The sequence below is a fragment of the Harmonia axyridis genome, chromosome 1, assembly GCF_914767665.1.
Source record: "Harmonia axyridis chromosome 1, icHarAxyr1.1, whole genome shotgun sequence".
NCBI classification, from domain to species: Eukaryota; Metazoa; Arthropoda; class Insecta; order Coleoptera; family Coccinellidae; genus Harmonia; species Harmonia axyridis.
This window is the reverse complement of record NC_059501.1, coordinates 76,663,811-76,690,509: the sequence shown is the minus strand read 5'-3', so window position 1 is coordinate 76,690,509 and position 26,699 is coordinate 76,663,811. Positions and strand designations below refer to the sequence as shown.

The 26,699-nt window shown below is 31.7% G+C and overlaps 5 protein-coding genes across 8 annotated transcripts; 2 read left to right on the top strand and 3 right to left on the bottom strand.

Moving 5' to 3' along the window:
* Positions 1-113: 113 nt before the first annotated feature.
* On the bottom strand, positions 114-2,176 carry LOC123678242 (neuralized-like protein 2). Its single transcript, XM_045615153.1, has 2 exons — positions 1,111-2,176; positions 114-527 (listed from the first exon to the last, which is right to left on the bottom strand). Exons 1-2 carry the CDS (start codon positions 1,904-1,906, stop codon positions 412-414), a joined length of 912 nt encoding a protein of 303 aa, XP_045471109.1. The 5' UTR covers positions 1,907-2,176; the 3' UTR covers positions 114-411.
* An 87-nt stretch (positions 2,177-2,263) lies between these two features.
* On the top strand, positions 2,264-8,763 carry LOC123678234 (structural maintenance of chromosomes protein 2). Its single transcript, XM_045615141.1, has 14 exons — positions 2,264-2,657; positions 2,718-3,029; positions 3,105-3,215; positions 3,270-3,548; positions 3,703-3,840; positions 3,912-4,547; positions 5,158-5,304; positions 5,489-5,752; positions 5,964-6,165; positions 6,224-6,756; positions 6,969-7,151; positions 7,207-7,422; positions 7,485-7,694; positions 8,592-8,763. The coding sequence occupies exons 1-14, from the start codon at positions 2,490-2,492 to the stop codon at positions 8,700-8,702; spliced, it is 3,510 nt and encodes a 1,169-aa protein (XP_045471097.1). The 5' UTR covers positions 2,264-2,489; the 3' UTR covers positions 8,703-8,763.
* A 279-nt stretch (positions 8,764-9,042) lies between these two features.
* Positions 9,043-10,198, bottom strand: LOC123678258 (uncharacterized protein C14orf119). Of its 4 annotated transcripts, none has more exons than XM_045615182.1 (3): positions 10,053-10,198; positions 9,386-9,606; positions 9,043-9,331 (listed from the first exon to the last, which is right to left on the bottom strand). In XM_045615182.1, exons 2-3 carry the CDS (start codon positions 9,572-9,574, stop codon positions 9,152-9,154), a joined length of 369 nt encoding a protein of 122 aa, XP_045471138.1. In that variant the 5' UTR covers positions 9,575-9,606; positions 10,053-10,198; the 3' UTR covers positions 9,043-9,151. The 4 variants fall into 4 exon arrangements, with proteins under 4 accessions (XP_045471138.1, XP_045471150.1, XP_045471128.1 ...); XM_045615194.1 differs by having other exon boundaries at positions 9,911-10,142; XM_045615172.1 differs by having other exon boundaries at positions 9,967-10,140.
* Positions 10,199-10,437: 239 nt separating this feature from the next.
* Positions 10,438-26,178, top strand: LOC123681057. Its single transcript, XM_045619250.1, has 24 exons — positions 10,438-10,890; positions 10,991-11,132; positions 11,265-11,667; positions 11,736-12,004; positions 13,340-13,504; positions 13,598-13,734; positions 13,788-13,814; positions 13,895-14,071; positions 14,468-14,813; positions 14,874-15,302; positions 15,399-15,540; positions 16,117-16,558; positions 17,917-18,070; positions 18,127-18,240; positions 18,295-18,583; positions 18,666-18,757; positions 18,813-18,905; positions 20,858-21,466; positions 21,565-21,736; positions 21,810-22,251; positions 22,370-22,547; positions 23,800-23,979; positions 24,037-24,337; positions 25,712-26,178. Exons 1-24 carry the CDS (start codon positions 10,577-10,579, stop codon positions 26,011-26,013), a joined length of 5,919 nt encoding a protein of 1,972 aa, XP_045475206.1. The 5' UTR covers positions 10,438-10,576; the 3' UTR covers positions 26,014-26,178.
* On the bottom strand, positions 24,833-25,540 carry LOC123681067 (ubiquitin-like). Its single transcript, XM_045619262.1, has one exon. The coding sequence runs from the start codon at positions 25,343-25,345 to the stop codon at positions 25,088-25,090; it is 258 nt and encodes an 85-aa protein (XP_045475218.1). The 5' UTR covers positions 25,346-25,540; the 3' UTR covers positions 24,833-25,087.
* Positions 26,179-26,699: the final 521 nt, after the last annotated feature.

The following is a 26,699-nucleotide window of genomic DNA, read 5'->3' as shown; positions in this document are numbered from 1 at the left end:
TCCACGTGACCCTGAGGGAGAGTATTGAAGTTTCCATATGGTTAAAGGTTGTTACAAATAATAAGCGAATTGTAATGAATATTTTTTATAGCATACATAGAGTAAAAAGGTCAAACAATATAAACATTTATTTACAATTCATGACAAACATAAATTTATATTAGCATAATTATTTTTTATAAAAAGTAACAAATAGAGGCAGTAAAGACATAATTCAAGGGACCATCAGCTGAATACGGTTCAAAAACATTTAATATTACAATGTTTAGTCAATAATTCTAGGTACTTAACTTATTGAACAGAATATCACTGGGAGTTCCTTTCAGTTCAAAAAACTAAAGGACTTTTGTACTTTTAAATGAGTTAGCTTGAAATGGATTCATCAATGGCAATATATCTTTCAATAAATATTTAAACTTCGAACAACAAAAAATGTTTCAACAATTTAGGAAGAGGTAACAAATCAATCATACCCTCTGGAACTCTTTGTAGGATTGCTTCCCTGCAAGCTGCTTGTAAAGAAGGAACTGTAAAAAGAGTTAATTTGAAATTATATTAGGATGTTCAAATGAATTATAAAAAATAAGTGAACTTCATATAATGAACAAATTAACTAAGTTCAATGATGCAATTTGGAAAATGTCGACAATAACATCCACATCAGATCATCTAAATCGAATAAAACTTTAAATTAATCTAGTCTAATAACAAATCTTTTACATAGCATAAGTAAATTTTTGAACTTCGGAAATATTTTACTTTCAATATCATAATTATTTTCAATGAGTTCTTCTTTAACACATGTGGATAGGAAACTTATTGCATAAGAAAAAAGAAAACCAGAAAAATTATATTCTATTTAATTAAGAAAGTACAAAGATTCTATATAGAGATACCTAATCTACACAGACAAGTTTCAGCAGCATTTGAAAATTTGGATTAAGAAACAGAATCTCAATGGTTTCTGTCATAGTATAGCACCAAAAACATGTAGTATAATTTACATCTGTGCAATTGAAATATTTTCCACAAGGTTTAAATAATAGTAAAAACCCAGAAAAATTCTATACAATATTATGGTACATTATATAAAAAAAAAGAATTGCTTACCTAATGATATCTGAATAATTCTAATTTTTTTGGTTGTGCCATACACATCTACTACAGCATACAAAGGAGCATCTCTATATGGTATATCTCTGGATAAAGGTCCTTGATCTTCTCCATTTATTATAAAATGCATATCTGCTCTATTTTCAGATGTTGGAATGAACATAACTCCTATTCTACTACCCACATCAGTTGGGTAAAGTTCTCCAGCTCGAGCTCTACTAGATATAAGACAATACCTTGGAATTACACCTCTACAAGTCTTAATACTTTTACTATCGTAGGTCAACCTTTTACAGCTTGTAAAATAGCTGGAATTACCATTGCCATTATCTTGAGGTTGCTCATTCTGATCTCGAGGTTGTTCATTCTGATCTTGAGGTTGCTGATTCTGATCTTGAAGTTGCTCATTCTGATTTTGGGGTTGCCCATTCTGATCTTGAGGTTGCTCATCTTGATCTATATTATTCACTAAACTATGTGGTCTAGATATACCAAATATCCAAGAAGTACCAAATACTGATAAATCTGGCAAAGCAAATTGGGGAATTGCAGTAGATAAAGTATTTGGATCTGATTGGGTCAATCCTATTCTCATATGACCACACCAACCTCTATCATTCTCTTCAATTTCTACAATAAATAGTTCTCCTGGTAATAAGGGTTTAGCACTGAAAGTAACCGCATTTGCAAAACTTCTTGTTCGATAAGCAACGGTCTCATCTTCAGACAGTACAATATAATCACCATGATAACGGTGAAATCTTTTATACTCCTGTATTGTAGTATTATCCATCCTAAAGTAGATCTTGAAGTTGTTTCTCCATGAATTGACTATATTAATACAAGAACACCAATGTAAATGGAAAATAGAAATTGATTATTTGTTTATTTATCGAGCCTTATCTTCTATCAAAAAGTGACATATATATTATAAGGTTATTTCATCGAATTATATTGAATACTAACGTAGATGGGGATTAATTCCCCAAAAAAATATAAACAATAATTCCCATTTAAAATGATGAATCAATCCTAATATGCACAATTCCTGGGAAAATGAAGGAAAACGATTTTTTTTAAATCATTTCATTCATTTCATTCCTTCATACTGAACATAGAATATTAATATTTTTTCGGCATCGAGAAACGAATGCGCAATATAAAATAATTCAATTTTGAAGACGGTTACAGTTTACATTGTTTACAGAAATATTTTTTAGTAATAATGGAACTATAATTAAGGTTAAAATTATAGATAGAAGGGAGTGAATGCCGATTTTGTCTGATGATTGAATATTTCACACTATTGCCAAAAATAATAACCTACTTTCAGATACTTCCTTATTTTTGCAATAAAATAACTCCTCATACACAAAATGTATATTAAGAGCATTGTTTTAGACGGTTTCAAATCGTATGGCCAAAGAACTGAAATTACTGGATTTGATGACCAATTTACAGCTATAACTGGTCTCAACGGAAGTGGAAAATCCAACATTTTAGATGCTATTTGTTTTGTTTTGGGAATTACTAACTTGACTCATGTAAGACAATTAATGCTGCTATTAATTGTAATAAAATTACATCAAAAACTTTAATCTTAGGTCAGAGCAGCAAATCTACAAGATCTTATTTACAAAAGTGGACAAGCAGGAGTTAATAAAGCAACCGTGTCAATTACTTTTGATAATAGTAATCCTGCACAGCAACCCCCAGGTTTTGAGAATTTCAAAGAAATCACAGTGACAAGACAAATTATTTTGGGTGGAAAAAATAAATATCTCATCAATGGTTCTAATGTAACAAACAAAAGAGTTCAGGATCTTTTCTGTTCTATTCAACTTAATGTTAATAACCCACATTTCTTAATTATGCAAGGAAAAATTACAAAAGTTCTTAACATGAAGCCTCCAGAGGTAAACTTGAATTATATTTTTCCATGTACTAATTTAATTATTGTATAATATAAATTTGATATATTTGATGATTAGATTTTAGCAATGTTAGAAGAAGCAGCAGGTACAAGAATGTATGAAGTCAAAAGACAGGTTGCTCTTAAGACTGTTGAAAAAAAAGATGCAAAGCTCAAAGAAATTAAAGGAGTAAGTAATATCAAATGTGAGTGGAAACATAATTGTGTTTTCTAAAATTTCTAGGTTTATACAGAAGAAATCATGCCCAAATTGAATAAACTCAAAGAAGAGAGAGCTCAGTTTTTAGAATTCCAAAGAATGGAAAGAGAACTACAATATATGCTAGGTGTTTACAAAGGCTGGCAATATCATGTATCAATTAGATCAACCAAGAAAGCAGAAGAAGCATTGGAAGTTGCTAAAAATAAGATTGAAGCTATTGAACAAGAAATAGAGGCCAATAAAAATAATGCACAAGAGTTAGAGGAACACATCAAAGATTTAATGCAAACTAATCAATCGGTAAGAAACCAATGAAATTGCTATCAATCTTCATGGTTTTCACTTATGCTTTTTATGTTGTATTTTTCAATAAGTAAAAATATATTTTGTAACATTTATTGTTTTTAAGCATGTATCCATTCTTGAAATATTTGTAAAAAATACTTTCATTTAGGAAGCATCAGACAGATTAAAAGCACTTGAAACTGAATTGAAAGAAAAACTAGCAATTGAAGCTAAAGCAAAAGCATCAGCAAAAGGACTAAGTACTGATATTGCAAATGAGGAGAAAAAGAAGAAAGCACTTGAAACAGTAAGTAGACCCTTCCCTTACAACTAGTAATGAATGATTCAATTGTATTCAAAGTTTCCAAATTATTCTAGAATCTAAATGATGATACTAAAGCACTAGTATCTAAAGAAAATGAATTAAGTAAAGTACAATCTCTTTTCGAAACCTTGAAAGAAAATGAAGCAAGGGACAAGGAAGATTTATCAGTAGCACAGAAAAAATATGAAGCTCTAGCTGCAGGTATGGAAGTTAACGAAGAGGGAAAAACCCAATCCCTACAGGAACAACTAATGACAGCCAAACAAGAAGCGGCAGAGGCCAATACAGAACGAAAACAAGCAAGCATGGAATTGAGTTTTTGTCAAAATTCACTCAAAGAAAAGAAGAAAACACTCGGAAACAATGCTTCTGATTACCAAAAGGATAAAGTTAATCTTGATAGAATCGTAAAGGAGTGTTCAACGATTGAACATGCTTTAGAAAAAATCAACTATTCAGAGGAAACCATGCAGCACTGGAACAGTAGAAGATCTGAAGTGAAAAAAGAAATCCATAGGATACGAGAACGATTAGATAATTTTGAGGCTCATAGACCATACTCCCAGTTCAAATACAGAGATCCCGAGACAAATTTCAACAGAAACAGAGTAAATGGTGTAGTATGTCGGCTCATCCAGGTTACTGATCCAAAAGCATGCACCGCTTTAGAGACAGCTGCCGGAGGAAGGGTAAGTGAATTGATAAAATTAAAATATGCTTAGTGAAATCATTACATAGGCTTTGAATATACTAATCTGGAAAATGTTTTTATCTAATTGATTGGCAAATCCTTTCATTGTCCCATACCTTGTAGAAAAAAACGTGCGGGTATATCTCAGTTACACAAAGATTTCATGGTGATATTTCATTATTATATGTTGGTACTTGAAACTCTCCTGTCATAATTTATCTATTATCTGTCAAATTTGTGATACAGTAAACAATTTTGCCAACCAACATTTTTCAATGCAAAAATCACTAAATATAGAAATATTTCATTGATTTTAATAAAAATACTTGAACAGAAGGCTCATTCTAACACTTGTTCATTCAAAAATTTGTCTGTATCATTAAGGACGCTATATTTTAAAAAATTAAACATTATCGAGAATTTATCTTTACCAGTACTGTTTAAGTACGTTATATATAATCTTTTGAAAGGCATCTTCCAAACTTTTTTCACGGTATGTTATTCAACCCATCATAGGTACACTATCTATCTAGTAATACTTTGAACAAAAAACAGTTTTTTTTCTGACTAATTATATGATCATAAAAATATTCTCTCTCCATTTTCAGTTATATAATGTGGTTGTAGACACTGATACAACAAGTAAGCTTTTATTACAAAGAGGCAATTTACAATCCAGAACCACATTCATACCTTTGAATAAAATACAATCTCATGCTATGGATCAGAGAACGATAAAATTGGCACAAAATATGGTGAGTTAGGGTGTATTAAAAAACAAATAACTGCCACTCAAAACTTTTTTTGAAAAACTAAATTTTTTTTAAATTTGGTGCGGATATATTGTTTTTTCATTCTGTGAATCAGTTGAATTTTTTTCGATAATAAGTTGAGCTGTTGTGGATATAATAAATAAATTGTTAAAATAATTTTTTTCAGTTTGGAGAAGAGAATGTCCAACCTGCTCTGTCGCTTATAAACTATGACAAACGATTGAGGCCAGCAATGGAGTTTATCTTTGGAAATGTATTCATATGTAAAGATATGGACATAGCTAGGCAGGTTACTTTTCACGATCAAATCAGAAAAAAGTGTGTCACTTTAGACGGTGATGTAACGGATCCTTCAGGTACTCTTAGTGGAGGAGCTAGACAAAGAGGAGGATCTGTTCTTCTGGAGTTGAAAGATATCAAAAACTTGGAGGTAATACAGTTTAGTAGTGGCTAAAAGTTTCTGGTAAATGTTGAGATCGAAAATGAAATCTGTTACTTTAAACCTTTTTTAAATAGGGTCGGGCTTTGTGTTAATTTGCCCTTAAAGACATGTATTTGAGAGGAACTATTTTAGGAAGTAAATGTATTATTTTTTATAACCTGAAAAGTAAATTTCTGGTTTTTTATTGAGTTTTTTTCAGAATCAACTAGTACAACTAGAACAAGAGCTCCAACAGATTGAACATGAAAGTAGACAAATGACTAATTGTCAAACTCAATATAATCAACTAAAGCAGAAGTTTGAATTCAAACAACATGAGCTAAGACTTATTGAACAAAGATTGCAACAAACGGAACATCACCGTCAACAGGAAGAAGTGAATAACCTCATTAAACAAATGGGTAAGAATATCAAAAATGTCCATTTCGAATTGTTTTAACACTTGTTCTTTTATTTCAGAGGACTTGGTTGAAAAAGAGAAAACCTGTAAAGAAATTGAACAGAAATGTAATCAAAAAGCGAAGGAATTAGAACTGAAAATGAGGGATATCAAAGGATACAGGGATAAACAGCTGAAAGATGCAGAAATGGAAATGCAAAGGGCAAAACAAAAGGCTGATAAAAGTCAAAAAGAATGGGAGAAACATGAAGATCAGTATCAAACACTAACATTGGAAATTTCCGAATTAAAAAAGGCAATAGAGAATACCAACAGTCAACTGCAATTGGCCATTGAAACTATTCAGCAATTGCAGCAAACTGCTCAAGATTCCAGTGAAAATTTCGAAACCATTAAAAGTGTTGTTAAAAATTTAAATGAACGTGTTACTCAAGAGAAAACTGCAATCGCAGCACAAAATAAAGAAATAGAAAAAAAGGTTTCACAAAAGGAGAAAATTCTGGAACGCAATAACGAGCTGCTTTTGGACATAAAAAAAATCAATCATGAAACGAAAAAGCTCGATGATGAACTTCGAAATTGCCAAGGAAGGGTAAGTCTTTTTTTTAAAGGGCATCGTAAACATAAAAGCTCGCGAAGAGAATGTTCTAGAAACTTGAAATTTTGGGGGTAGGTTTAGAATCCGAATATCTTGGGTCAGTTTCTCAAAATTGTGCGAGACTCGTATTATGAGGAGGTTGAAAAACTTTTGAGAAAATTTTAATATCTCGAAATTCACCAGTGATTCAATGAAATCATTTTCAGGAAGCAGATTTATCCAAGAAGTTGACAAATGAAAAACAGTATTTAGAAGAAGGATCTAAGTTAAGTGACAAAGAAGGACAACATTTAGAAAGGAGAATAAGAGAGATGCAAGAAACAAGAAATAAAATTGGCCGAAGAGTTAACACAAAAGCACAGACTATGTTTGAGCAGGAAGAAAAACAGGTAAGATTTAAATTTATCACAGATTATCTCGAATATCTTCTGAATTTGCTTTCAGTACAATGAAATGAGAAAGAAGCAACACATGGTAGAAAATGACAAGAAAAAATTGATCATGGTGATGGAAGATTTAGACAGGAAGAAAAAAGAATCTCTCAAATTAGCTTTTGATCAGGTGTCCAAAGACTTTGGGTCAATTTTCAATACGTTACTTCCTGGTGCTAATGCAAAACTGGCCGCTCCATTCGGTTCGACTATTTTGGAAGGAGTCGAGGTAAAAAAATCTATCAAATAAAAAAAAGCATGAGCAATTAAATCAAATTTCTTCCGTTTCAGGTTAAGGTATCTTTAGGTGGAGTATGGAAAGAAAGCTTAACAGAACTTAGTGGTGGTCAAAGATCTCTTGCAGCGCTTTCATTGATATTGGCCATGTTACTTTTCAAACCAGCACCACTGTATATATTAGACGAAGTTGATGCTGCCTTGGATCTATCCCATACACAAAATATAGGAAATATGCTGAAAGCCCATTTCAAAAAATCACAGGTAACTTTTCAGATAATTTCCATTTTTCCAAATGTGTATTACCTCACTTAGCCAGAAAATTTGATATATTGACAGCTTTGCTTTATGTCTGTTTGTCTATCTTTAGTTACAAATTTAACGGCTACAATTCTTATCTAATTTTGTATGAATATTATGTTTGAGTAGTAGATGGTCCAAAACGAATTGCAGCCATTTAGAATATACGGTACGTACTGCGAATGCGCAAATGTGATTTTCCATGACTATCTAGCGATATTGTGTAGATTTATTTTTTAATTTTTGAATTCAAACATACTAGCAGCTAGTTATCATTCCTTTCCTGTTAAATGAAAATATTTAAGACGCCTATGGATGAAGCATAAAACAATTCTTTAAAAAAAAAAATTGAGGAGGCTATGGCTCACATCGGATCTACTTAAGATGTCTAAAATACTGGTGTGCTCACTTAATCTTGAAAAACCTAAGATTAAAGTGCCCACTTTTGAAGGTACCAGTTTGCTTGGATTTTAATGGTGTTGACCCTTTTCACTTGATTTCCACATCATCTTTTATGGCTCTCACGTCGACCATTTGTCAATGGCGATTTGAGGTTAATGAAAATCAACTTAACAACTTTTGACAGAACAAATGGAAATTTTTGAGGTGCTGTTGTTGATTGGTCAATTCTTTGTATAGCGCCATCTTAAGGAAGCAAAGGGACCCATGCCAAGCCTGAGTTGCCAGAATCTTAATTGCACTGCTAGTGGAAAAGAAGTGTGGGTTCAAATCCTGTGTGAATTTGACTTACCAAATATGTTTAGTCAAAATTTTTGTGTATCTTACACTCAAGCATAACTTACTTGAGTACTACCCAGTATTTTTGTTCATGGATAATGTGATTTCGCTTTTTTTTTTCAGTTCATCATTGTGTCACTGAAGGACGGTATGTTTAATAATGCCAATGTTCTGTTCCGAACAAAGTTCGTAGATGGGGTATCAACTGTTCAAAGGACTACTAATAAATCTTGAATTTATTGCTATTGTTATAAATATATCTTTTTCAACAGAATAAAAATAAATCCTAATTTTATAGTTATTTTTCTTAGTATACTTTTCTTCAAGAGAACACTTAAATGCCTCTTGTAATTCTTTTTGCGTAAAATAGTACCAATATTGATACATCAAAACACCATTTCAACAACCTGAAAATTCGCATATCTGCATTCCTCTTTTATTTATATATAGCATGTGAAATTTGATTGCCTAATACTGAATCCTTAACTTGCCAAGTTAATTTTGAGGTTTGTATTTATTAAATAAATTACTAATGAGGTGACGGCCTTATTATAGTTATAGTATAAAGAAGAGATTTTAGCAAGTAATTTAATATGAATAAAATATTTTTCTTGAACATAAAAACAGTAGCAAACTTAAAACTAATAATAATTTAATTAGAATTAAAAAACATTTAGTATCCTTTAATCATCTATAACCTCCCCATCTAAATCACCATTCCCATTAACCATTGCAACAGCACCATTGTTCAATTCTGAATTTAATTTTTCAGCAAATGTTGAGTCCAGTTCAGTTATTTGCTTGAAAAAATAATCTTTTTGATCGACAGACCATTGAATAAACCACTCCTTGAATAATTTGACCTATAATATAATTCTTATCATTCTCAATTGAGGGATTAGAATCACAACACTCACTCTACATTCAAAAAGAGACATGGGTTTGTCTCTACATTCTACATTGGCAAGGCTGTTGACAATACCATTCACAAATACTCTATTGGCATATCTTTCTGCCATGATTGGCAGAAAATCAGATTTTTGTAGGTCACTCCATTCTTGAAACCACTGGATCATATATCGTATTTGAGCATCTGCACTAAGCATTATTGTTTGTTCTTTATTCTTCCTTCAGAACACTGCAAGAGTTAAGGCCAATGAATTATACTTGATGAATTCTGATATCAAAACTCATATATAATGATGAAAAACTTTCATATCTCAATTTATTATAGAAAATAGTGAATTTCAAAATCAATTACTTTCTTCCAATACATTGATTATAGCAGAATAGCGGTACTACAAGTTTTCTAAATTGTTAAGTGTTCAATAATATTAATCAGACTACAATAATTCGCATCCTTGATTCAACTATGCATATTGATAAGAAATATTGATTAGAAGGTGAAATTAGTATTTATTATTATTAAAAAATAAACTAACAGAAAGCATAAAGAATGAAGAATCATCAAGCTTCAATATCGTGACATTAAACATACTTGAATAGGAAATCACAGATTCTTTTTTCAAATAGGATGTTATCATACAAAGTGAATTGAATATCCCTGAATAATTAACAAATTACCAAAATTTGTTTTCTAGCAAATTGACTTTCTCTTAGAATTGAACCAACTCATTCTTGTACATGTTCATGTTCACATTCTAATTTCAATATTACAAATCACCATCACATGACCACAAAAACACTTTTCTATTGGCTCAATCCTTCAAATTTAAACAAAACCAGAGAAATGAATTATATCATTAATGACAACAAAACTTATGTCTCGTATGAATTTTTCCTATTATTTCACCAATTGGTTTAAAATGAATGAACAAATCCTTAATACATATTGTTCGAATGAGTTATTTTTATGCACCGAGTTGATTTATAATCAATCTTTTAAAATTAAGAATTTTAGTTTTCTGTGTATAACACCGTTGACTTTTGTTTGACACCTAACCTTAGTTATTTCAAATAAACAACTTATTTTTTAATTTTGTTTATTTTGTTATTGGTTAATGGTTGTTATAATATCAAAGATGAAAAATAAATACTAGAGAAAAAAGTGTTTGAAGTAATGAAGAAACAAAAAGCCATTCTGGAATATGCCTCAACAATCTACTAAATGGAAAATGGAGAAAATAGTTTCTTCTACACCAAAAAAACGTAAACGAGATAATTCAGAAGATGACATCGATTCAAAGGATAAGGAGATTATTGAGGAATTTGAAGATGGTTTAGAAAAATCTCTAACAGAAAAAGCTGCTAAATCTAATCTAAATGAAACTGCTGTGAAAATTATTTTGAGATATGTTGTTTCTGACGAAAATGTTGTTGCTTTGCTTAAGCAAAAAGAAAATGATAAAAATGATCCAGCAATTTTACCATATGAACCCAAAATCACAAGATCAAAGGCCAAGTATGTAGAAATTTCTTTCATTTCTTCTTCAAATATATAATATACATATAAATGATAACATTTTGGTATTGTGAATTAATTTTTACAAATATGTTTTTAGGGAACTGGCTCACTCTGGATCTTCTATACTTTCTGCACAATGGGATAAATCGAATTCAAGTACTTCTAATGTGAAAGAATTATTGACTGAAGAATTACATGAAGATTCTTCAGATGACGAGTATGTTCCAGTTGAAGAAGAGGTAAATTATGCAAAATTACGTTCATAGTCTAGCTTTTTTAAAACAATTTAGTTAATCTATTTGATTTTGAAAAAAGTTATGAAGAATGGTAGAGGAACAAAAAAATAAAATTAATATGTTTATTCATTTTAGAGTGAAGATGATTCTTCAGTTTGCTGTTCAGTTAGTAACCCACCAACTCCATCTACAACTCAAAAATTGCTGGATGATGAAATATTCAAAACACCGCAATCGATAAAAATTAAGGATGACAAACTTGAAGATGAGAATATTCTTGAATTAGAAGATGAGGCCAATATTGCCCTTAGAACTCGGTCAAAATTATCCCTTAATGAAACCCCACTGGAAGAACTTGAACAATCATTTTTACCGCCTGATATCACCAGTGATATGTATGACTTTGATTGTAATGATGATGATTGGAAGAATTTTCTTAATTCTTTTACTCAACCCTTAGAAGAAGTAGTCAAAAATACAGAAGAAGAAGATCTTGATCCTGAGTATAATATCCTTGCTGATGAAGACATTACCAAAGGTAAGAATACTTTAAATATTGGCGATAATCCATAAACATAATTATTAATTATTGTAATAATTTTTCAGTTGATGCAGAAGAATTACGTGATGATAGAGGTGTTAGAGTACCTAAAAGAGAATTGAATGACTTAATTGCAGAGCTTTTTGAATACGTTGATATTTATGAAAATAGAAAAGATTTTGAACAAGATAATTTGGATATAATTATAGACCCAGATTCATATCCTATTCAAGAGTTAGAATTGGATAGGTATATTGAAATTTTCGATGGCAATAGTAATAAACAGATTTATCTGAATATGGATGATAATGTTCCTGCTCTTTATGAAAGACTGGTGAGGAAGTTCATCTATTTTCATTTTTTATTATATACAGGGTGGCCATTTGAAAACGAAACAGACGAGATTACAGACGAAATAAAGTTTTTCGATAGAAATGCTCGGACAGGTCGATTTCTGTTTCGAGGGGGACAACTTAAGATGTAGGTTACGGACGCATAGCGCTTCAACCCTTGCTACTACAACCCTCACCCCCAAATTTTGAATAGGGAAGATGGGGTGAGTGATACCTCATTTGAAAGGTATTTTTATACTGATTTCAGCACAGTAATTGTTTTTTCATTTTATGCATTAGTTCTCGAAATATTCTTAACTAAGTATTTGAAAATGAAGTGGTGTTTTCATGGCACTTGTAGTGTTTTGTGAAAAATCGACATTTTGAGCTTCAAAACAACCATGACTGTGGCTTCCTTCCTAACTAACTAACGCATGAATATTTCGAGAACTAATGCATAAAATGAAAAAACAATTACTGTGCTGAAATCAGTATAAAAATACCTTTAAATTGAGGTATCACTCACCCCATCTTCCCTATTCAAAAATTGGGGGGGGGGGTTGTAGCAGCAAGGGTTGAAGCGCTATGCGTCCGTAACCTACATCTTAAGTTGTCCCCCTCGAAACAGAAATCGACCTGTCCGAGCATTTCTATCGAAAAACTTTATTTCGTCTGTAATCTCGTCTGTTTCGTTTTCCACCCTGTATGTATTTGCATATATTATATATGGGACAGCTGAATAAAAAGATGGGGATTTGAGGAGATATGTACTAAAATGTGAAATGCAATGACTTGAAGTCAGAAACTTTTACATGCTTTGTATTCATGAAATTTATTATCTAAATTTCATTGAAAATAGTTTACACCATTTTTCAACTGAGTTCTCAATTTCAGTTCAATTAGATGGGGTTTTTTTCAAGTACTATTTCATTGGAATCATCCAGCGGATTTTGCTCATTAACAAACTCAATCTCAATATTGGGACCCTGAACCTACCATTAACTTTTCCCAGGCATAATATTTCATTTTGTGTGTAACTGTAAACAGAGCAGCCGGACAGACAGAATTGATATGGACTCAGAATTCATGTCAGCGAGTCGAACTTAATCATTTAAAACCGTTGTTGGCTTAAAATTTGATTGTAAGAGCATACAAAAGGTTCAAGCGGATTTTATATTTGATCTGTCATAAATTCCATTTATTTATTCCTGACCCTTAAATATTATCAATATAAAACCATTCTTTAGTTTCATTTGGCCATCTTCTATAATAGTATTACGTATCATCTTGAATAATTATAAAATATTAATATGAAATCATTCAATGTTTCTTTTTAGCCTTTACAATCTGAAAACCCTTTGTCTGGCTTATTCTCGGTAGTTCAAATGAAACTTTTACAACAACAGATGGCTCAGCATATTCAGATGCTCACACAGAATTTTTTTTTAACCTTTCAACATCCTTATTTCAGTGAATATGCAGGTGAAATGAAGGAATATTTGGTAAGTGACAATCTTATTAGCAACATAGTAATATCCATAAATAAATTACGGAGTAGGCACATTTTATCATCCTTGAGAATTTTTTCTTTTCAGATGAATCTGAAATTATTATCTGAAGGTAAGGAATTTTCAGCATTTGACAGTATCAATTTGAAATCGGCTTTGGAATTGGTTGAACAATGGGAAAAAATGTTTGAGGAAGAGAATGAGACTGCTTCGAAAACTGTTCAGTAAGTTTTTGAAAATTGTGATGTTTCAAATTAATAAGAACATTGTTTTTCAGGCACTTTAAAGATACCATGGAAGAATCGTAAGTTTTAATTCAGTTATTCTGAACCGTAATTCAATTAATGTTGAATATTATTAATGGTATGGTCTTTTTTGTTTCAGTTATGAATGTTTCAAAAATAAAAAATATTACTATTACTTGCCATTTCCTGATAGCATAATGGAAACCTTTGCAGAAAGTGATGTTTTCATGTATCCACAGTTGTTGCCAAAAAATCCCTTTAAGCATCCTAGTCTACAAAAATGTGAATATGCACCGTTTACAATTTCTGAGTTACAGTGAGTAATATTCATTTCAATTTTTTTAAATTTTGAGCTTGAAACACTATTTTAAAATGATGATAACCTCTTTCACTTCCATCTTCATTCAATGAAATAGTCGAAATGTTTCTCCAAGCTGACCTTAATCTAATTATGAAAACCACAATGAAATTTGTGAGGTTGTTTCAGAGATTGATAAGTACAAACAGACCTACAATTTTAAAAATGCATTTTTAAGTTCTTCATTTGTTTTCTTTATTTAATTAAGAAAATATGTATATTAAAAATACTTTGCTAATGAGTATGAGTCGGTGCTTCCTCGTAGTATATTGGAAGAGCTGAAATTCTTAAGAATTATTTATGCAAGCAATGATGAAAAATCAATTTACTTAGTGAATGAACATTTTGTTTTAGATTAATTGCAATAGGATTGGAGCAGTTTACGCAATTCTTAATCAACGACAAAGAGTTCCTGACAAACAGAAAGCAAATAAATATGGCCAAAATAGCAGAAGTTATTCAAAAGTTATTAATGCCAGGAAGGAGAAGAAGTCAAGTTCTCAAACAGATCTATGAATTGAAAAATTCAAAAAAATATCCAAATAATCCAATAGCATTCTATTTTAAGAATAAAAGGGCACCATACACAGTTCATCGAGTTTACGATCTAGAGAAATTTGGTGTTTTGCCCCCTAAGAAGAGACCCCCAAACCTACTTCCTAGACAATGGAGATTCCACATTCATGGCAGTTATGACATGGTAAGTTTGACTGAAAGACAGCTTTTGAAGGGTTAGAGAAATTCTTATCTTCAATTTTAGACTGATAGCAGTGGGAAACAGATTGATGAAAATGAACTAGCTAATGTAGACATGGCTATGCCTGATTATTCAGAATTGAATAAAACATCACAACCAAAAGAACCTGTTAAACTCCGAAAGATACTTCCGGCAGGAAAAATTCCAGAACCAACATTTGCTAAACCTGTTTCCATACCAAAAAAAATTACAGATCATACAATTAAAAATGCAAGAAGAAAGTTAAGAGTTGCTTTTGAAAAAAATATTCCATATGTGAAATATATTTCCCTAAGAAAAGATAAGGTATTTTTAAAAAAGTATTTTCCACATATATTCATTGCAGAACTGAATAGGCCTTCTTTGTGTGATTTGACGAATATGCCTTTTTTAAATGAATACAATGAAGAGGAAATTAATGGACCTTCTGAAAGGAATAATATAAACGGCAAGGTAAATCACTACTTCCATATTAATATAAGTAACATATGTAAAAGCCTAACAATAGTTGAATTTCTATTTTTTTTTTGAAAACGTAATATTTTGAAGGTATCCAATTCAACGGTGAAAAGTGTAGGAACTGATCAATCAATTGTAGAAAAGGAAAATGGAAATGAAGAAAGAGAGAAACTAACGCAACTTTCTAACCTTATGCCATCTGATACAACAATTGAGAAGAAAAGAAGAGGAGGTAAGTTCCTCTGAATTCCTAAAGGTTTTTTGATAATAGCAACATAATATTTTCTTAGAAATAATGCCGGCTTCAATAGATTGTCAACATTTTCTGCCATTACTGAGCACAACTGTGCGTATTTTTTGCAATTCTTATTCAACTTTTTCTTTTTCAATAGCATTATGTTACAAATTTGCGATTGAAATTATTTAGTGTATTGAAAGCACTGAAATGACAAAAAAAATTGTTTTCCAGCCTTGTTGCTAGACTGAATTTTTTTCCGTGCTTTACAATAAAATCAACATTGGTTGTCAAAATATTTTTATGCTTAGAATTTTATGTTCAAAAAACTGGAATTTGCATAGTATTGCATTCTGTTTTTATTCGAGTCACCAAACTTAACCAATTTAGAAAGAATGAATTGAAAACATCAAAAACGATCAATTAATCAAAATGACCCATCGGCAACATTGTCCATTGCTGGCACCAACTTGTCAAGCTAATATCCTAAATTTGTGAATGCTTCAAGTAATAATAAGAAGTTATTATCTATCTATCCTGACTAAATATCTAATTATCATCGATTTTTTTCAGATTATTGCCGAGATTACATGGACAAATTACAGAAGACTTTAGGCTTCAACGGATTTAACCAATGGCTAAGATCTTTTATGCTTACACAGAAACCTGATGCTATAGATGTGTACGAAATATTGAGACCAATTCTTAGCCCCAAATATCAAGATTTAGCAGATGATTTCCTTTTTTTTCTAACCTCAGTTCAAGCAACTGCATTAGGACAAATTATTCCATTCCTCATTGTACATCATTTAGAAAGCTTTCTCAGAAACTTAGTAATCCACCTTGAAGATCAGCCATCTCAATTGATGAAGGTGTATGAAACACTTCAAGATTGTAGTGATACTCCTACCGCAAATCTTGAAAGGATTAATAGTGCAATAAATCCTCTTCTCGAGAGTAATCCTCTGTTATGTGATAAGTTTTTACACATATTCTTAGAAACATCAATCTCCATGTAAGTTTCAGTTCAAATAAATTATTAAAATTTTAAATTTGATTACAAGTTAAGGCACAAAACATAAAAAGTTGACTACAACTATATTCAGTAATTGATCTTAAAATATATTTAAATGAGATTTAAAATTTTGAGGTTGTGCTAAAGTAGGAGTAAGAAAATTTCAAAGAAATTAACTTGAAGAGGCATTTTATATATTTAACTTTTGAAGAAATATTAATATTTCAAAGAATATTGGTCTTTAAGAATAAGATGTTGTGTCCTATTTGAGATTTTGTTCTCAAAGACGAAGATCCTCTCAAAAATTAAGATCTATTAACTGTGAATCAATATGGAAGCTATTGAAATTTAAAAACATTTCAATAACTCAATAGAAGGGAAGAAAGATTCTATACCAAACCATATTGTGTCTTTAAGTACTGACAGAAACAGACATGCCATCAAATTTGCATGAAAAAACCTGAAGGTCGCAAAGCGATAGTTTCAGGCGTTCTGGAGTTATGGACGAAAAAAGATATTCTTCAACTGATGCACTGAAAAACCAAATTGTGTCTTCTTTCGGCCATAACTCCAGAACGCCTGAAGCTAACCCTTTGCGACCTTCTGGTTTTTTCATACAAATTTGATGGGATTTCTGTTTCTGTCAGAACTTAAAGACACAATTTGGTTTTTCAGTGTATCAGTTGAAGAATATCTTTTTTCGGCCATAACTTCAGAATGCCTGAAACTATCGCTTTGCGACCTTCAGGTTTTTTCATGCAAATTTGATAGAACTTCTGTTTCTGTTAAGGAAATCCTATCATTACATTTGAAATTTCGAAGTAAAATGAACAAAACAGTGAACTTCTGACTTAGCGTTCCCTATTGAAAGCAGCAAAAACAAATTTACCATGAGTATATTTTGTCCTCAATCAACAAGATATTATCTCTCAGACGAGATCTAATTTGCTCAAAAATGTTGAGCCAAACTGAAGTTACCGGCATTTCAATCAGTCAGATTTCTCCCTTTCCCCTACCCTTATTTGATGTCGTAAAATCGAAAGTGACAATTCAAAAAGATAGAGAATTTTCCAAGGATTACAATGATGATATTTTTTCTTCAACTTCATATGAAACATTTTCGAGTAAAATTCATTTTTCTACTCGACGGTAGCTATTGCGCCCCCTAGCGGTAGAGGTATGAACTTCAAAATAATTTCCAGTGTGTTCTCTTGTACACTTTAGTACCTCGCTTATGTCTCTACGATGAGTGGATCCTGAGATATAGCCGATTACCTCGCTTATTTGCCCACCCTGTACATACGAATTGAGCAGCGCTCAAAAACTCCTGACTTCTATAATTTTTTTTATTGTTCCAGATTGACGAATGGAGCTTGCAATGCGATGGACGTTGATAGAAAGCTGAAAAGAGCCAAAGAAGAAGGAATTTTCGAAAATTTTACGATCAATGAGGATATTTCAAGTACATATAGTGCTCAAACAACTGAATATCAAGCATTTAAGCACCAAACAGTAATTCAACTCGTTGTAATTGTAAAGATTAAATAATTAAAATTTATTATTTCCAGATTGTCCTGGTAGAGAATATTTTACTTACTGTTGATGAAGACGTAGACGAAAATATAGGTTTGTCAGCACCAGATGAAGTAGCAAATAAGCCAAATGAAGAGGTTCATTGTGATGTAAGTTGATCTTTCATATTGTGACATTTCTACAATTTTCTCTATTTCCACCAGGATCAAATATTTACCGAGAATGAGATGAATAGCAAGAAGAGTAATGTGAAAATATGCCAGCCACCAAAAAAAAAACCAACCAAGCCACGAAAAAGCACCAAAAAAAATAAATCCGTAATTAGTTCTGGGAAGAGTGAAGAGAAAACGAGCCCTAAAAAAAGATCCCCAATTCTTAAATCACCAGACTCTTCAAATGTTGTAAAATCAATTGAATCAACCCCAATTTCAGAGGAAGTCTGCAATTCTTTACCATCTCTTGAAGATATTCTCATAGTTTTACCTAACATTGGCAAGTGTAAATAATTGTTATTGGACATTTATCCTTTTACCTGAATAGCTTATTCATTTATTTATTTCAAATGTAAACATAGTTGCAGGTGAAAATTCTGGTTGTAATTGTAACTGTCATAAAACTGAAGAAGATCACCCATTGGAACATTTCTGTGACGACTGTAATCTCAAGGTAGGTCTTTTTCTGTTATTGCAAGTATTGGAATATTTAAATGTTTTATTTCTAGTGCATCCAAGAAAAGATGAAATTCCAAACTTCCAAAGAAACGCAGCCAATAAACAATATATCAGATCATGATGTTCAACAAGATAGTTTGAGGGTAAGTCCAATTAAAATAAGGTTTTAACGACAATCAGAAAAGTACAATCAGTTTAGAAAAAAAATACTTTTTTCGGCAACCATCCGGGAAGTGCTCACTTCCCGGACGCTTCTTCTCTGAGAAAGTAGAATTTCCCGGCCTAGTCCGGAAAGTACGTACTTCCCGGACTAGGCCGGAAAAGAATCATAGAATCCATAGAAACCGAGATAACGGCTGACAGTTAATATGAAATTAGTTGTCAAAAATTTGCATGTTTTTAGATCGCAATCGCAATAAAATATGGAAAGCAGCAGCGATAGTCTTATTTTACATGGTTGCCGAAAAAATATTGTACGTAACACGCCCGAAAATGTTTTTTTTGGACTCACAGACTTCCAGGACTCGCTTACGCTCGTCCTGGAATTTTGTCTATTCGTCCAAAAAAAACCCTATTTTCCGGACTTGTTACGTAAATTACTATTACCAAGATATCTAGAATAACTGTTTCCACTTACTCTGGAATATATTGAGTATAATTTGATTACCTATTTAGCCATGTGGCTAAGAGTATAATTAGTTGTGCCGTTTTTTATTGAAAAATTAGGAAATACTTCATAATTTGTGATTAGAGAGTAATTGCAAACAGACCATCATTCTTTCACTAATTAATAATTATCATTAAGGGAAATCCACAAATCCATGGATTTTCAATTGCAAAAGCAGGTCTCCCTATGCTTTTTTGAATTTACTCTCCACATCCTTCTACTGTTTTTTTCAGATAGGAATATATGATTGTTATATATCAAATGAAAGAACATTCGATTACACATTGCGCGGTGTGACTGAAAAAATAATTTATTAAGCTATTTTTCTATTACAAAATTAACAATTTGTGGTTGGTGGCAGGTTCTTATTATATAGAAATGCATGCAATTTTGAAATTGGCGGTTTATACTTAACCCCTCAATATTTTTTGTATTGGAAAAATATTGCTTGTGATATATCGCATCAAAGGTCATTCGATGACCAATTCAGTTATGCGAACGAAAATAAAATTTTACCTTGAATTCTTGTAATAAAAATGTTACGATGAAAAGGAAAAATTATACACAAGTTAAAAACAGCTGCGAATTAATGTATTAGATCGCAAATAATGTGCAATCGAATGTCCTTTCATTTGATATATCACAATCCATATATTCCCATTTGAAAAAATTGAGTAGAGGGGTGAAAAGTATCAAATACAAAAAAGCATAAGATAAATTGCTTTTGAAATAAAAAATCGACTGGTGCGAGGATTTTCCTTAATAATTCTTCGTACAAGAATTATTGACAAGTTACGTTACTTTTTTGGCATGCTGTACATTCAATATTGAAAGACAAACTAAGCATTTGAAGTTATTAATCTTTAGAATTATTTTTCTTTCTTCAAATACTTAGTAACTTCACAAAAACTGTACATTTGATTCTTGGGGTTGCAATCATGAATTTTGAAAGCGACAAATCAAATAAATATCATTTATCCCAAATTTATTAAATCGAGCTATTATATTTTCAAAGTTTAATTGAACGATAATACTCGAAACAATAGTTTTTCAAACAAAATTTACAATCAGTAGGCCAAAATCCATAAAAATTTCCTAATTCTATGAACAATTTTAAAAAGCTTTTGCTTTGACATTTCGAGGTTATGTTATTCTGATTTCAGAATAACATAACCTCGAAATGTCAAAGCAAAAATGTTTTCTTTTGAAAACATTTTAAACTACTTGTAATAAACTAATTTTCATTCCGATAATTAACTGAATAATTAGTGTAGATGAAGAACAAACAAGTGAAAACCAATATTACAAGCTATTTCAGGTTGTTCTGAAAATAATTTTTTATTATATAGGAATCTGTATTCTTGTCTTTTCCTACATTTTATTTTACTTTTTCAGTTCTGATTGTATTTTCTTGCTTATGTATTATAGATTGCTGTCAAGAGAAAACGAACAGGTCCAAGTTCTGTAGTTAATGAAGAAGAACCTGTAGATAATAATCTAGTACTAACTGGTCAATCGAAAGTTCGAAAAATTGCCCCAAAAAATGTTCCACCAGTAGATACTTCAATAACCCTCTCTCCCAAATCTCTTCTGAAGGAAAAAAAACGGCAAGAGTACAATAAATTAAGAAGAAGGAAAAGAATATTTAAAAGATTCTTTTTTCAAACTATTCCATATGTGAAATATCTCTACTTGAGGGACGGTCCAGAATTTTTAATCAAGCATTTTCCACATTTATCTACTCTTGATTTCGGTAAAGCAAAAGACGAAGATATGAATTCTTTACCAAGTATGCCTTGTTTGGACTTTTTCTCTCAATTACAAAATGAAGAAATATGTCGAGGCTTTCAGAGTGAACCTTTATTAGAAAGTGGATGTGATAAAGAGCCTTTGAATGAAATATCTAAAAAACTTTTATTAGAAAGTGGATGTGATGTAGAACCTTTAAATGAAATATCTAAAAGGACTTCAATAGAAAGTCGATGTGATGAAGAGCCTTCAAATGAAATATCTAAGAGCCAAAATACCATTAGCAAGGTAAAGTACTAGTTTTAAGATAGTGCAAAGTGAAATAATTACAATACAATGTTCCTAAATTAATCATCAAATTTTTATTTTTTGTTTTAATTAAATAGGATAGTTTAGAAGACATAAATGCTTTAATGGTATCTAGTTCAACTGTGAAAAATGTCAGGAAAGAACTATCACTCCAAGAAAAGAGGAAAGCAAAGAGAAGAAAAGAATATTTGGCAATAATTGCTATGCTCACTCCTCTAGATCCAGTCATAGAGAAGAAAAAAAGAGAAGGTAAAGATCAATGCATTATAAGTTGTTGATATCTTATGAATGAGCTCGGGATTTCAATCATATTTTTTTCCAGAGTTTGCACAAGCTTACATGAAGAAACTACAGGAAACATTAGATAAAGAAGACTTTCAAATTCTGCTAGAATTGTTCAACGATGAAAATGGAGATGCGGTAGATTTATACAAATCATTGAAGCCAATTCTCTGCCCAAAATATCAAGATTTAGCTGACGAATTCCTTTTGTTTCTAACTGCAGAGCAAGCGTCTGCAGTAGGACAACTTATTCCATTTTTCATTATGAATCATATGGCCAAATTTCTGAAAAATTTAGAAATATACTTCAGAGATCAACCGTCTCAACTGAGAAAAGTTTATAAAAATCTTCAAGATTTAAGTGATACTCCAGATGTAAATCTTGAAAGGATCAAAAGTACAATCTTGCCACTTTTGAAGAATAATCCTCTGTTGTGTGATAGTTTCTTACAGATCTTTTTAGAAGAGACACCTACTGCTACGTGAGTACTTTTTCAATGGCATTCTTCAATTTTTGATTTTATATGGTATGAAATGTTAACTATAATTGCAGTTTATATTGTGAAAATTCGAGAATTTTGTTTTTACATTTTTTGTTAGATTACTTAATGGAGCTTGGGATGTGATAGATGTAAATAAAGAGCTCGTTAAGGCCAAAGAAGATGGAGTGTTTGAAATTATTGCAGTTACCGATGAAGATTCTGCATGTACATGTAAATGTCACAAAGCTGAAGGAGATCAAACGTCGAAACACCATTGTGATAATTGTGGACTTAGGGTAGGTCTGATTTATTTTTGAGCGTTTTTTCTCCAAACCATTAAGTTCTTTATTGTGCTAAATCCGACTAGGAGATACTCAAGAAAATTTGCATCTATTCTGATGTAGGCTGACAATTCAAAGCCTCATTCAAAATTTAATGTTGATTGTAACGAGCGTTCATTAAAATTCGTGGTCAAGAGTGCTGTGGAGAAGTTAGAGTGGATTTTTTGTGATTACAAGTAGTGCTTAGCTTGTACCATATATAGTTCCCAGATTCGAAGTATTCAAACTAAGATGTCTAAAACCATGGTGTGTGCACTCCGACATGCAATGACATTCGACCAAATTGAAAATATTAGTTTTAGTTCGTGGCGGCGCCGCAATGTCATACTTGTCATTTCGAACTTTTTCCGTTGATTTTGATTGGATACATTAATTAAAACCCGAAACTGACCAATCAAAAGCGATGTCTAACCAAGTATGATCGTGCAAAGTCGTGAAACAAAACACGAAACGTTTACTGGAATGAATTCAAATATTTGAAATAGAGAGAGAGTTTATTGGTATTTCAATTACAAGAATTGCTTCCATAGATCATAACTATAATGAAAGATATACATATATAGGTACATAATGGCACAAAACTCATAAATAATAAATAACAAGAATCTTAATTTGTTGATAGCGCTACCTACAGTTGACATAACGAAGCTTAACTAATATTCACAAAATTGGCAAAACAAAAGCTAATCAGTCCATACACCTGGTTTTTAGACATCTTAATTCAAACAAATGTGAGTGATATGGTACAAGCTGAGCGCTACTTGTAATCACAGAAAATCCACAGCACTCTTGACTGCGAAATTTTAATGAACACTCGTTATAACCAGAACCATAGAATATTCAAGAATAATCTTGCTAAAATTACCAAATATTTACATAAAAACAAAAACACAAAAAAAGTTGAGATTCTGTCTATATGAAGTAACATTTTCAAGATTCTTATAAAATTTTTATCAATTATTCATCAAAACCATAGAGAATTCAAGAAAATTTGCTTGCATTTGAAGAATAACCATTTCAAACTTCGTGAGAAATTCTTCTAGATAGATCAGAACCATACAAAATTCAAGCAGAATATCGAAAAAATTGGTAAAGCGCTGACCTGAAGACAGGAGCTTTTGGGCGCTCGTTAATTCATGTACCCAAAAGCACCTGACTTCCTGATTTTCATTTCGAAAATGTAATTATCTAAATGTTGTGTTTCCAGTTCTTCCAAGGAAAGGTGTACTGCCAAACTTCGAAAGGAATGAAGCCAGTCAATATTTCATTTCCTTTTGATCCAGACATTGATCACAAAGCAAGATTGACAGATCCGAATAAAGCCAAACGTGTTGATTCTAATTCCGGTAAATTGGCAAATTCGCCAAATAAAGAGATTCAAGATGATGTAAGTTACAATCAACAACTTTTTTGTGCCATTTGAACACATTTTATTTATTTTCAGGGTCAAACATATATTGCGAATGAGACTGATGGTAGGAAGAGAAAAGTAAGAGTATGTAGATCACCTAAAAAAACGACAACCAAGCCAAAAAGAAGCACCAAAAAAGATAAATCGACGGATAGTCCTAAAAGTAGTGAAGACAAATCAACCCCCAACAAGAGTCCCAGAAAGAGATCAGCCATTCACAAAGTGACAAACTGTTCCAATGCTGCGGAATTACCAGAGAAATCAATTCCTATTTCAGAAGATGATTGGAAAAATTTGCCCTCTCCCGAATATATGAATTTAGCATCTGATAGTGGTAGGTCGATTCATATTAAATTATTCGTTCAATTATCTGAGATTCTTTCGTCTTTTCTCTTCTTTTAATTACTTTTTTGTGCTCTTGTTCCTGGGCAATAACTCTTAAACAAAGAGTTCTAGCGACTTGAAAAAATTTAGGTTATGTTCAAAATACGAATTTCAGAGTCAGCAATAATTTTTTGAAAATTTGTAAATTTCGATCAAAAAAACAAATTCGTCCAAAATAGACAAATTTGAATATTCTTTGATGATTTAGTGTCGAAATACAGGATGTCCCCCAATCTCCACATCAATCAAGAAAATTGGTCCAAAAAAGTGATAGGTTGATGTTGTTGATGTTGATATTGATGTTGATAGTACCACTTTATTCTAGGAATTAGTCACTGCTGATTTAATGATAATAATAATCTTAGGCTAATGACCATAGCAGTCGATGCCTTTAAGTGAAAAAAAAAATAATAATCTTTATTCTGTTAATCAACTTACAGTTGTTCTCCAAGAAAAAAAATTCTTAATATTTATTGGATCATAGCGACAACAACTATTCTGGTTTAGAGAAAACCAAGGTGTATCCACATTTACCACAATAGTGCCTGTCTTCCATGGCTGTCATGAAGACTCCAGCTCCACACTGTTCACTAGGGCATTCACGTCTAAGTCTGTGAATCTTTCCACTGTCGTCGACTTTGTAAAAGTTAAGAACGGGCATCTTGACCTTCTTCTTCTTATTTTTGATTTTTTTGGGAGTCTAGTAATTCTTCTTCTTGTGCTTCTTAGCTCCTCCACTCAACATGAGCACTAAGTGCAAGGTCGACTCCTTCTGGATGTTGTAGTCTGAAAGAGTTCTGCCATCTTCCAATTGTTTACCGGCAAAGATCAATCTTTGCTGATCTGGAAGAATTCCCTCCTTATCTTGGATCTTAGCCTTGACATTTTCAATAGTATCTGAGGGCTCGACCTCAAGAGTGATGGTCTTGCCCGTTAGGGTCTTGACGAAAATCTGCATAGTAGGTTCTTACCTATTTTCACACCACCATGCACTCTTGAAAAGACTATGGCCGACTAATAGAACTAGCGTTACAATTTACTACTACGAGTTCAAATTTTATACTTATTGTTAATAAAAATCACACAAACAGATGTTTTCGTACACTTGCTCGAAATTTTCACAGCGATGTATTCAGTAGACTGCATCTAATCAACTGAAGTAAAAATCTACGAAGTTTTGTAAAAAATATTACATGATAACGAATTTGAACAAGCGCGCAAAAACTTCTGACTTTAAGTCAGTGCTTTTTCATTTCCTTTCTCTTCTATTTTAAATTTTAATTTTTTTCATTTAAATTTTATGAAGTTTTATTTGTTGTTATAGAGTCGTCACAAGAAAATGAAGCAACACTTATCAATTCTGGTCTAGGGGAAGTTAAAGTTGAGGAAATATGTTTTACAAAACAGGAGAATGTGATTGGAGAAGTATCTGATAGGTGGACTAGGGAAGAAGATAGGATTTTATTGGAAACTTTTAAGGAATATTCCAACCATGAACCAATTACTTTGATTAAAGAACATTTGAAAAATCGCACAGAAGAAGAAATACGTGTAAGGTTTGATAATCTTATGACTCTACTTCAAGAGATGTATTCCAAAGAAGACTCAAAAATATCTATCTCCTAAGAAGGAATTAAACTGTTTTTATTGAAAGATATGTTTTATGCAATAATATCATATATTATGATTGAAATATTTGATTTTATATTAAAAAATTATATTATGAGTATTATTTTTAGACAATTCTGATAATAATTTTGTTTGTTATTGTAATATACCTTATGAAACCAAGCATTTTTTCGAATTTATGTTATTATTGTCACAATACCTTTAATATTCGAAAATTAGAGCCAGGAATTTTTCCAAATATATACTTCCCTTTTTGGGTGGATGCGCTTAAACATAGCGCATCCACCATATATTTCTCCAAGGATTTTTACTATATGGCGACATCTAGGAAAAGTAGCCGAAACCTAGGTTTGATACTGAAAATACATTACAGGATTCTACTCGTGGTTCTGCGACATATTAAGTTCAGGCAACTATGTATAGATGGCCCTACAGACAAGTTATCTACTCTAGTAATTTCGGGCTGTTGTTTCTAGATGTCGCCCTAAAGGCGAACCCTATAAAATTTGGTGGATGCGCGATATTCAAGCGCATCCGCCTAAAAGATGTATGATATACTTATTTTGTGATAATACATTAAGAAAAGAGTTTCTGATCAGATCTGCTTCAAAATTTGAAATTACGAAGAATCCAGAACACCTATCTGCAATAAAATGCTCCTGACAGAACTTGGATCTGTTATA

Excerpts from the sequence above, each read along its gene's own strand:
- LOC123678242 (XM_045615153.1), bottom strand. The coding sequence starts at position 1,906 with ATGGATAATACTACAATACAGGAGTATAAAAGATTTCACCGTTATCAT. Across the intron at positions 528-1,110 it reads AATTATTCAGATATCATTAG|TTCCTTCTTTACAAGCAGCT; the intron begins GTAAGCAATTCT and ends CTCTTTTTACAG.
- LOC123681057 (XM_045619250.1), top strand. The coding sequence starts at position 10,577 with ATGCCTCAACAATCTACTAAATGGAAAATGGAGAAAATAGTTTCTTCT. Across the intron at positions 10,891-10,990 it reads ATCACAAGATCAAAGGCCAA|GGAACTGGCTCACTCTGGAT; the intron begins GTATGTAGAAAT and ends ATATGTTTTTAG. Across the intron at positions 15,541-16,116 it reads TGAGAAGAAAAGAAGAGGAG|ATTATTGCCGAGATTACATG; the intron begins GTAAGTTCCTCT and ends GATTTTTTTCAG.
- LOC123681067 (XM_045619262.1), bottom strand. The coding sequence starts at position 25,345 with ATGCAGATTTTCGTCAAGACCCTAACGGGCAAGACCATCACTCTTGAG.
- LOC123678234 (XM_045615141.1), top strand. The coding sequence starts at position 2,490 with ATGTATATTAAGAGCATTGTTTTAGACGGTTTCAAATCGTATGGCCAA. Across the intron at positions 3,030-3,104 it reads TTAACATGAAGCCTCCAGAG|ATTTTAGCAATGTTAGAAGA; the intron begins GTAAACTTGAAT and ends TTTGATGATTAG. Across the intron at positions 3,216-3,269 it reads AGCTCAAAGAAATTAAAGGA|GTTTATACAGAAGAAATCAT; the intron begins GTAAGTAATATC and ends TAAAATTTCTAG.
- LOC123678258 (XM_045615182.1), bottom strand. The coding sequence starts at position 9,574 with ATGCTTAGTGCAGATGCTCAAATACGATATATGATCCAGTGGTTTCAA. Across the intron at positions 9,332-9,385 it reads TGTCTCTTTTTGAATGTAGA|GTCAAATTATTCAAGGAGTG; the intron begins GTGAGTGTTGTG and ends ATTATATTATAG.